General features: G+C 44.0%; 1 protein-coding gene across 3 annotated transcripts in view; it reads left to right on the top strand.

Annotated features, from left to right (window-relative positions):
• Positions 1-2,797: 2,797 nt before the first annotated feature.
• MTR (5-methyltetrahydrofolate-homocysteine methyltransferase) overlaps positions 2,798-11,553 on the top strand; it is a 277,305-nt gene continuing 268,549 nt past the window's right edge. For all 3 annotated transcript variants that reach the window (XM_060035005.1, XM_060035006.1, XM_060035004.1), the window contains exon 1: positions 2,798-3,226. In XM_060035005.1, coding sequence (XP_059890988.1) covers positions 3,193-3,226 — 34 coding nt within the window. In that variant the 5' untranslated portion in view covers positions 2,798-3,192. The remainder of the gene's footprint in view (positions 3,227-11,553) is intronic.

Here is an 11,553-nt window from a genome sequence, read left to right as displayed (position 1 = left end):
TGATTTCCCTCCATGTTTAGGACACAAATTTCCAGGATTCAAAGACAGAACTTTAAAAAGTGTTTGTCAGAGCACTCTCCCCTCCTTATACCTCATTTATAAGTCAGATAGATTAGCAATTATCAATTTAGCTCTCAATTCAACATCTTAAGTACCAGATTCCTGTCTATTAAACAAAAATACTTGACTACTCTTAGGCAAAACCAAGAGAAAAAAAAATAGAAAAAAACCAAAACAAATTAAAAAACCAACCCCTCACAAACAATAAGAACAACACCCCCCCCCCCCCGAAACCAAAAAATCCAAGTCAAAGAAGAAAAAAACAAAAAACAGAACACATTGCATTTTCTGAGAAAGTTTTAAAATAATTCTTACAATTACCTACAGGGGAGAATCCTTCCTTGTCTCTTCCAGCTTCTGATGTTTGCTGGCAATCCTCAGCATTCCTTGGTTTTCTCGACAAAAAATTGATTAGTCGATCTAAGAAAGAAACAGAAATTTTTATTTGAGCCAAATTTGAGGATTATAACCGGGGAAAAGCATCTCGGAAAGCTCTGAGAACTGTACCGCCCATTAGAAGTAAAGGCACTGTTACCTAAGTTGTTTGAGACAGAGGGCTGTACATCAAATGACCTATTATTGACAGTTTACATAATCCAGGTCTGCAAGTACAAGGTGGTGGGTCATGTGACCCCTTACAAGCTCAGGAAGGAATGTTATCTTTTAAGGAGTTGTCTTGGTGCTGGGAGAATGTTGCTCTTTATGGTTGAGCAGCATCCTGCTGATGTGGAAGGTTTGGTCCATGCATAATGTAGACACAATGCACAGTGACGGGAGAGAGGAGGCCAAAGGGCAGAGAAGAATTTTGTATGTTTAAATTTTTCTTGTCTGGCCATAAACTATGAATTTTACTTCACAGTTTGTAGCTGCATCACACCAACATCTGCCTTCACTGTCACATGACTGTTTTCTTCTTGTGCATCTCTCTCCTTTTCCTATAAGGATGCCACTGCTCCTGTATGATTTCATGTTAATTACATCAACCACCACCCTATATCCAAATTTATTCACATTCTAAAGTACCGGAGTTTAGGACTAACCTCAACATATCTTCCTGGGAGGACACAATTCAACCCACACGAGTATTCTTGGAACTTTTAAGTTGTGTGAGTTTTTGTAGTAGGAATTCACTGCCGCATTAGGCATCATGTATCCCTTAAATCTTGTTCCCCTTTTACAACTAAGAAAATAGTGAATTTGGTCAGTTTTATCTGAGAAAGTAAACTTCTGATGACTTGCTAACAGCAGAGACTGATATACAATACCTGGAATTTTTACTAGGATAGGGGATAGTAAATGACTAGGTGCTTTTAAGATTACTTTTCAAGAGAGACATCAACAAACTTGGAGAGAGAGGTGAAAAATTTTAAACTAGCCCTTACAATCTTAACAAGACCTTCAGCTATTCAGGGATATCCCCTCCCTCTCACACTCTTGTTTCATTCTCTCCCCACTCACTCCATTTTCCCCCCTCCAGGTATTACCGTCCTTGGTAAGGATGCTATACACATTACTATAATTTTGTAGATTTAAACAATTGAGGTACAATTACATACAGGAAAATGAGAAGGGCAAGCAAACTTGTGCTCTTTCTGAAAGTTAGTAGGCTTCATTATTTTGTCTCTATTTTATTTTATTTATTTATTTTTTGCGGTACGCGGGCCTCTCACTGCTGTGGCCTCTCCCGTTGCGGAGCACAGGCTCCGGACGCGCAGGCTCAGCGGCCATGGCTCACGGGCCCAGCCGCTCCGCGGCACGTGGGATCTTCCCAGACAGGGGCACGAACCCGTGTCCCCTGCATCGGCAGGCGGACTCTCAACCACTGCGCCACCAGGGAAGCCCTATTTTATTTTTTCTAGATTCATTTGCTTTTCCTCCTAGCATGCTTAGCCGTACACAGCTGTCTTTTATTTTCAAATTCTCTCAAGTGCTGTGTTCTACCTGGGAGTTTCTCCCAACTGGAATGGCCTTAGCTGGCACACACCTTTCCTTCAGAACTCAGCGTCTTCTTCGAAACCTTCCCTTGGGTTTCTGAGTTCCTTTGGCACAATGTATGTGATTCTTTTTATTTTTCCCTGTTCAATTACTAGTCTTAACCAGACTGAGTTCTTCCTCTTAAGACAAAGGTGGGGGGTGTGATGTACCTTGTCTGTCTTTGCATTCCAAGTGTGTAGCCCAAAGCCTGACACATAGTGCGCGCTCAATAAAAGTTTATTGTCAGTAAGTGACAATTAACACGCATATATGTACTTCATAGTTTTCCCTGCGCGTTCACACGATCTTATTTGATCCCTACTACAACCTTATAAAATAGTAATTATCACCACCCTATCATTTCCTATTTTATTAAGTGTAGAGTAGAGACGAAGAAGTTAAGTATCTTGCCCCGCGCCAGTCAACAGTAAAGCGTGACTCGCACCTGGTTTTCCAAGACTCCCAAGTACCGGGCTCTTGACATCATACAACATGTTGAGGTCAGCGCCAACTTCACACCAGGATTTAAACTTGGGGAGACCCGCTGCGGCCGCACTTTCGGACGCAGGGCTGAGATGCGCAAAGCCTCAGAGGGGCACCTGGGACCCTGGACTACATCTCCCAGAAACCCCTGGGGGCAAAGCCTCAGGTGAGTGGTTGAGATCTAGCAGCCCATAGAGCCGCGACGAGCTCCTACAGACCAATCACGGGCCTGAAGGGCGGGTCCTCCCACGCTGAGGCTGGATTGCGCGCAGAAACTAACAGTATTCTGAGTTTCCCCAAACCCTGAGGGGACTCAGAGTCTCGGCCGGCTCCTCGGCCGCCACGTCGTCCTCCTCTGCGGGTCTATCCCGCGCCCTCCCGGCGACCCGGCCTCCGGTCGCGCGGGTCTAGCCGCCAGGCCCTTGCCGAGGACAGGCCAGGTGGCCGAGAAGAAAGCACGTGCTTGAGCAGTGGTCTGGGCCAGGGGTCCGCCTGTCGTCGCCGCGCCGCGCCAGGGTCCTGAGGGGAGGCCCCTCCCTCAGTGTCCCCCGGACTCCGGCCTTCTGTGAACCACTGGCCCCGCGCTGGCTGGCGTGGCTCTGGGCCGTCACGTGTGGAGGGAGGGTGCGTCTTCCCCGCCGCGTCCCCGGCCCGAGGAGGAGAGGACTCCGCAGCATGTCCCCCGCGCTCCACGACCTGACGCCATCCGGTAACGCTACGACCCGCTCTCCGCCCTTCGGTGGTTTATTGCCTCCTAATCCCTGGGGTGATTCAGTCACCACCCGGAGACACCTGGTTAGGTTTCCCCGTGGGCGGGCGGCGCCTTTGAACTTGCGGAGGAGCCCCGAGGTACCACGTTTTCTTGCTGCGTTCCTTCCCTCCACCCACTTCCCCCTTCCTCCCCAGGCAAACCAACCATCAAATCCGTAGAGCACACCCCCTACCCGCAATGCCCCGAAACACATTCTGAACGTCAAGGTAACTACACTTTGCAGTTTGACGTAGCGTATTCCTGCAGGGCCCTATGGAAGTTTTGCATGATTGAACGTTCTCATTCAGCATATGTTTACTGAGCACCTAAGCCAAAGAAGGTTCAGGCGCTGAGAGGTAAGGAAGCCCAGAGAACTATTTAAAACTGCGTTGAAGTTTTATTTTACACTTCGGGGTTAGAGCAGTAGTGCTGCAAACTCCAGTGTGCATAGAATCACTATGTTAAAATAGATTAGCAGGTACACAGTAGGTCGGGATGTGGAGTAATAATCCTGAGTGATTTTGATGTTGGTGGCTCCGGCATCAACAATGAGGGGAAAAAAACGAACAAACTAGTTTAGCACAAGAACAGAATATATTTTCAGCTTTAAAATGAGCTCTGGGCCTTTAATGCCGTCCCTGATTATAATTTGTGGACAAATACACCCATAAAAACATGTGAGGTATGAAGTAGAAAATGAAGAAACAAGAGAATCAGTAATAAGGACGGAACAGTAGCAATGCTATGACAGATGATGCTGCTCAGCTCAGGGAGGAGCGTGAAGACTGAATTCATAACTCAGAAATTTTTCAGAGGTGAGCTAGTGACCCTTTAGATTGTAAGGTCCTGATAAATGGGACCGTTAGAATTGTTCATGAAACAAGTGGAACTATGACTGAGAAACATTTGATCACTGTTGCTATAAAGTAAGACCTGTATCTCTCACAGGGGTGTCATTTATTTATTTGAACAACATCTCTTACCGATGACTTCTGGCACTCCCCTCCCCGTTTAATTAAAATAGGAGGTAAGTGATTTCCCTTATCCAGCAGCAAAATGCCTCTAAAGATTTAGAATAGTTTGAATACTGAGTGATCTTTGTACAGCAGATGAAAGGAAAATTGTTGAGTATTTGAATCTAGCTCAGCTCCCTGACCCCAAGGCTCACTTCTGCAGCTTCTCTCTGTGTGGGCAGCCTGTATGTTGGGGTGAGAATCAGGTTTTAACTTCCTAAAAACCCTTACTTAGTTACTTATTGGTGTCCAGTCTTAGTGAAGTTCTTTAATGAAGAACTGGGAATTCTTGAATCTCGAGGTCAGGCCTTAAGCCTAAATGTCCATGACCTCAGACCATGGTTGTACCCGCTTAGGAAAGAGGCTGGTGGGCTAGCAAATACTTCTTGTGAGAAAAGTTTAACTACAGCTTTTAAACATTTCTTAGTTTCATCCTTGCTACCTATGTTATCTGGAACTCAGTTGTTAAGTGATTAATGAAAGAATGACTAAACGAGCCAGGGAATTGATATCAGCCAGTTACCTGATTCTAATTCTTCCCTGTCTTATTAAAATCAAAGCGGAAATAGTATATTTCAGAAATGGAACATTGCACAAGCAGAGAGATGTCTACAAAGTGTAGCAAGTTGGTGCAACCTAGAAGTTAGAGATTCAAAAATGAAGTATCTTGCAAGGGACTTATAGGGCAGCAGTAAGATAGTCTTTAATATAGTAAAGTCAGGAAACTGCTGAGAATGTGTTGGGATCATTTGTTTACAATGCAGAAAATGAAAACTTCTTTTCCTTGCTCTGTGTGTTCCCCAGTTAGTGCAGTGGATATGGGAGTCCTAAATAAATCAGCTACATGGGATCATTCTGTCCCCAGAGGAAATGTGTTCCTGACACTAATTTATTACCTAAAATCCTGTGTATTAGGGGTTTATTTGTTTATGCCTTCATCTTGTCATTCTTCAGGATGGTTCTTAAAGGTGATAGTATCTGACTTACCCACCTCAACATCTAATTGGTGTTTTAACCAGTTAACCCATGTTTGTTTATTCTTTGGAACACTTATTATGAATCACAGTATTATTACTGGGAAATAAAACGTTAGTGGTAGAAAAAAAATCACCCAAATAAAATACATTGCCTAGGTCCTCTCAAACTGGGAAAAATACTATGATCTCTTAGGCTTGCTAGACAAGGACTCTCTCTTCTGGACTGCATATCTATATAATACATATATATGTTAAACTTAAAGGTATTTCTGAGACACTGTTGTAACTAGTCAGTTAAATGAAGGACCTGCAAAACTTCTACTGTGAAAGATGTTAGGGAGAATCTGCTCTGTTTAGAACCTGACTGGTCAGGAGTAAAATGTACAGAATGTACAGAATGTTCTAGGGCTTCCCTGGTGGCGCAGTGGTTGAGAGTCCGCCTGCCGATGCAGGGGACACGGGTTCGTGTCCCGGTCTGGGAAGATCCCACATGCCGCGGAGCGGCTGGGCCCGTGAGCCATGGCTGCTGGACCTGTGCATCCGGAGCCTGTGCTCCACACGGGAGAGGCCACAACAGTGAGAAGCCCGCGTACCACACACACACAAAAAAGTACAGAATGTTCTAGACCTAATGAACTGAATAAAGATAAATACCAGAGGTTTGATTTGTTGTTTTTGTTGTTTATGGGAGAGCAGCATTTCAACAAGTGCTCACCCTGCCAAGGGAAAGGAGAATTGTTAAGGTGACTTACTCTTATGAGAAGGTTCTGGAGGAGCAATGGTGATTAGAAGCCAGTGAAAGATAATCCCCTACTGGAAAGTCTTGCGGAACACATAAAGATTAGAACAGTGAACACTTATGCTAACAAATATGGGAGGAGGATCTTTTAGTTTCTCTTATGGTAAATCTTACGTTATCCCCCAAAGGATAAATAAACATGTGGAAAATGTAGATGCATTGAATTTTTAAGGACCTCAGTTGCAGAGGAGTTTTGTGTTCAATCCTTACAATTTCCACTCATATTTTTTTTATTATGTGTTCCCGTTTGCCTCTATTTTCTGTTCACAATTCTCTTGCTCCTGTTTCACATATTTCCACGTATTTGTACATTTCCTTGTAGACTCTAGTCTTTGTATGTATTTTTAATTCATATAAATATAAACCTGGTAGTTAGTCATTTCTAACTTTCTCCCTCAATATTCTGTCCATACAGTAGAACAACACAGAGGTAGATCCAGCTACCACCCAGTAGTATTCTGCATGAGCATGCACATTTGACTTTGCCATTTCCCAAGGTTGTCTGCAACTTGCCACTTCTATAAACATCCTCTGATTTGTTCTCTGTGGATCGATGGAGACTTTGTTTGGGAAATACCAGGAGTAAGATTGTTGGGTTTTCCTCATGCTTAATTTTACTGACTCCTGCTAGGCTGCTCTCCACAATGGCTGTATCTGTCTATGTTCCAAAAAGCAAGAGTTCAGATTTTCTTTGGCATTATCCAGTCTTCTAATTATTGCCCATCCATTGTGTATATATTGGTTTTGTCTTGTTTTAATTCCTGTCTTTTTGATAGTTAATGAGTTGGAGCATCTCTTCATATACTTGTTGATTATTCAATTTTTCCTTCTCTTGGTTTGCTTATTCACATCTTTTGCCCATTTTTCTATTTGATTTCTTATTGATTTGTAGGAGCTCCTGGTACATTATAGATGTTAGTCCCTTTCACTTACACCTTTTTTTTTTTTTTTAATTTTGTTTTCTTTGGCCGTGCTGTGCTGCTTGTGGAATCTTAGTTCCCTGAGGCAGAATCTTAGTTCCTGCTTAGTTCCCTGAGCAGGAATAGAACCTGGGCCCCCAGCAGTGGAAGCGTGGAGTCCTAACCACTGGACCGCCAGGGAATTCCCAGTCCCTTTCAGTTATAGACATTGCAGAATTTTCCTCCAATTCATAATCTGTTCATCACTTTTGTCTGTGGTGACTTTCATTTAACAGAAATTCTTAGTTTTTATGTAATCAAATTCACCTTTTTTTTTTTTTTAACATTATAGGTTGAGCTTTTTGAGTCTTTGGAAGTCTTTCCCTATGCTAAGTAATAAAGATATTCTATATTTTACTTTCCTTATTTTATGATATTGTTTTGTAGTATATCATAGTATTTGGTAGGCCAAATAATCTCTTCCTACTTTTTAAAAGTTAACTTAGCTCTTTCTGGACTTTTAGTCTTCCACATAAGTTACAGAGTAAGTTTATCAAGTTTCTCATAAAAATCCACATGTTTTTTCTAGAGTTTACAAAAAACCTTTGATCTCTTACATATGTGATGACTCTTAACAAGATATCACAATTTGTATGTGTGGGGATGGGGTTGTTTTATGGTAAATAGTGAACTATCTTTTTTTTTTCCTGGCTTTGCCACGGGGCATGCGGGATCTTAGTTCCCTGATCAGGGATCGAATCTGTGCCCCCTGCAGTGGAAGCCCAGAGTCCTAACCACTGGACGGCCAAGGAAGTCCCTATAGTGAACTGTCTTACAGATTGAAAACAATCTATATTTCTGATTTGAGAAGTGAATACAGTGGAGGCCTCATGAAAAAATGCTTAGACTTCTTATGAAAATGGGAGAAGTGAGGTGCACTCCATTGTCAGATTTGCAGTGAGTAGAGAAAAGCCAAACCAACACTGATAAGCTAGACCAGGATGGGAGGAGGTGGGGCACTTCTTATGTCCTTATGTTAATTTCTCCTTTCTTCTTCCTGTCTCCTTAAGCATCTGTGCACGTGGTCAGTGGAGGAGATAGAAGGACAAAGACATGTAAATAATATGATACTGATTGACTATTTTGCTGATGCCAAAGGCATATTTCATTGTGGAAAAGACTGGGGTTTTTTTCCTAGAAGGTTTGAATACTTTTTAAATTTCAGATGCATCACTTACTCCCCCCCCCCCACCATGTCCACACCCTGTGCGCCCACAGTTGGGTGATTCAGTCACAGCTACTTAAGCTCACATGCTCTTATTTCAGGGTGGATTGTAGCTGCATTCTTTTAAGAAAAAAGGAACTCAGTTGAGCATATAGGTTAAAGTTTTTAATCTTCTCTCTTCTTATTCCCCATCTGAAAGGATCTCCATTTAAAAGTTTTCACCGAGTATTGTCTTCCCTCTGCCACATTCATGTTCATTTCCAAACCTGTAAACATGCCATCCCTGCTTCCTGCCCCAAGATGAACAGAGCTGATAGCTTCAGGCTTATGTGATGCTTTTCCATGGTCTGCTGGACACTGTAGTATATAGAAAGCAACCTTTAGAGTTTCAAGCCCAGCTCCACTTTTTATCAGCTATGCAATAATAATGACATAGTAAGAGTCATTAACATTTACGGGCTGTTTATGTGAAGGATATATGTCTCATTTCATGACTTGTGTAATTTGAGAGTCCCAGCTGTTAACATCTGAAATTTGCTTTCAAACACATTGTTTCATTCTCTTATCACACTTTCTGTGATAAAGGCGGGGCATATCTTGTCCAAAACCCCATAGCTACTTATGAGAGTGAGGACTAAAACCCCAATTTCTTGGCTTTTTTTGTCGTCACCATTAACTTAATCATGTCAAATTCTGGGTGCTTATTAGCTGATAGGACAACCACATCATGGGGTGTCCAAATTAATGCCACACCTGAATTGCCTTTTTGACTTTAGCTGGAAATGACTGGACCACTGCCGGATTGCCTACCAATCTTTCTCTTACACATGTCTCAATAAGCCCTGCTTTTCTTCACATTCCCAGGAAGTGATTTTTTTCCTTTGGTACCTGAAGTATTACTGGTCAGATCATTGGATCTTAACTTTGTTCCTTTTTCAGGAAGAGTTTTCTTTCACCTGTCAGTTCAATAAACAGAATTAGCCAGTGAGTTGGTTTTGGAAAGGAATAGTAAACCCTGAAATAAGCATAATGTCCTTTGGGAAAGAAACCAGATATTGGCAAATTTGCCTTGCAGGTTGCTAGAGCAACCTTTCTGAAGCCTATTAGGAGTAACTCAGTCAAAATAGCTCTGTAGCCATCATTTAGCTCCTGTTTCTGTATTGAGTACCTAAGACTCTGGACAGTAAGACAGCGCTGGCTTGTAAATTTGCACCCAATGCCAGCTTACAAATCTTCATACATTACTGGTTTGGGTTTTAGATGACCTTCGCTTCTTTCTCATCTTTCCTCACTTTTTTGCTGTCTCAATTAAGGAAAGAGTTACTGAACACTTAGGTGCCAGGTACTGTCCTTGGTATTGCTAGGGACAGCGATCAGTTGGTGTAGTCACAGTCTTCTCCTCCAAGAGGCTCAAATAGCTTAGAGCCAGCTGCATTTTATTCCAGCTTTGTTCCTCTTTTAGGGAGCACAGAAGGCCATGTTGACAGCAGAGGTGGGTGTCATTGTGATTTGTGGTGAATAACTTGTAACTTTGGTGGGCACTAAGGGAGTTTTTTTTTTTTTTTTTTTTTTTTGCGGTGCACGGGCCTCTCACTGTTGTGACCTCTCTGGTTGTGGAGCACAGGCTCCGGACGCACAGGCTCAGTGGCCATGGCTCACGGGCCCAGCCGCTCTGCGGCATGTGGGATCTTCCCGGACTGGGGCACGAACCCGTGTCCCCTGCATCGGCAGGTGGACTCTCAACCACTGTGCCACCAAGGAAGCCCGGCAGTAAGGGATTGGTGAAGGTTTTTGAGCAAGGGAAGCAGCTGGTTTAAACTTGTACTTTAGGAAGATGAATCTGGTCGTGGTGCATAGGATGGGTTGGAATGTAGGGTGACCAGGTACAGTCACCCCGGTGGTCGCAATCTCTTGTCTTTGTAGGACACTTGATTTTTTACAAAGCATCTTCATATCTGATCCCATTTAACCCGTAAGACAACTCCATGAGGTAGGATGAGCAGGTATTGTTATTCTCAGTTTTCATGGATGCAAACTGAAGCTCAGAGAGGATCTGTGATGGCTGGGATGTGTAGTAAGGGCTTGAAGAAAGGGTGGCACTGGGGCTGGAAGGTGGGCCCAATGTGAATGCTTTTTTGGTTTTTGGGGGTTCTTTTGGCCATGCCACTTGGCATGTGGAATCTTAGTTCCCCAACCAGGGATCAAACCCATGCCCCCTTTCTGTAGTGGAAGTGCGGAGTCTTAACCACTGGACCACCAGGGAAGTCCATGAATGGCATTTTGGATGCCAGATCTATAGGGCTTGAGATCTGAGTAGATGCTGGTTATCAGGGCGAGTGATGAGTCAGTTGACACTGAGGTTGTCAGGTCAGGCTTCTGGGAAGGGTGGTGCCATTCACAGAAACAGGGAGATCAGACGGGAAATTTGGCAGGTTTGGATTTGGATAATAGATTGAGGGGCAGGTGGGTATTCTAGGGGGCCGTCACAGGTGGACACCTTGAAATCTGGGTCTAAGATTGGAGCCGGTGTTTGAGAATTCGAAGGTCGTGGGTGCCTTTGGAGAGTAATTGCGGTAGAGAGGCAGAGGAGGAAGCCACAGCGAGAAGACAGGTTGAGCTAGAGCTGCCCGGGGTTGGTGGGGGTGGGGGGGTGGGGGGCGGAGTTGGAAGGGAGGAGCAGTGGGAGGTGTGGGTGGAGCTGGTCAAGTGCTCTTCTTTAGGTGCAGAGGGAGCCAAGCTGCAAGAGGATTTTGAGGTGGAGGGGGGTGAATTTGAGGCGCTCCCCAAAGAAGACTCTTTTGTACAGGATTAGGTGAAATCACCTGTGAGTGAAAAGGATGAGAAGGATTTGGTGCCAAAAGCAAGCAGAGGTTTGGGACAGCAGGTGTGGGAAGTGTTGAGAGCGCCGAGAAAAGGTGAACCAAACAAGAGGCTCCATGTTAGGAATTTTCAGTGACTCCGAACAGCATGGTTTTGTGGCTTTCCAGTAGTTCCTGGAGACCATAAAGTAGGATTGGAAGGAGTAGACCTTGGGGCTTTTGAGGACCGGGAATTAGGAGAAGTCAAGGGCACAGGAGAGTTGAGAAGCTCCAGGGTGTTAAGCAGCCATCGGTCTGGAGGTGGAGCAGGGGTGAGGAAAACCCTGTGTGTAGGCTACATGAGTTCTGGCAGTAGGTGGGAGAGACCGTCAAAGTTAACAGTCTAAATGGCAGTTTGGAATTATTGAAGGCTTTCAATTATCAAGCTAAATCTCCTTATTGAGGGGACACATGCACAGAACCAACAGAGAGCCCTAAAGATGTTCTCCGGCAGGTGGCCTGGCCTTGTTAACACTGGGCTCTTTGCTGCCTGTTTTGCTCATCTTCGAAACAG

Source organism: Delphinus delphis, chromosome 16 (assembly GCF_949987515.2).
Source record: "Delphinus delphis chromosome 16, mDelDel1.2, whole genome shotgun sequence".
NCBI classification, from domain to species: Eukaryota; Metazoa; Chordata; class Mammalia; order Artiodactyla; family Delphinidae; genus Delphinus; species Delphinus delphis.
The sequence above is the reverse complement of the archived record's forward strand: the minus strand, read 5'-3'. Positions and strand labels throughout refer to the sequence as shown.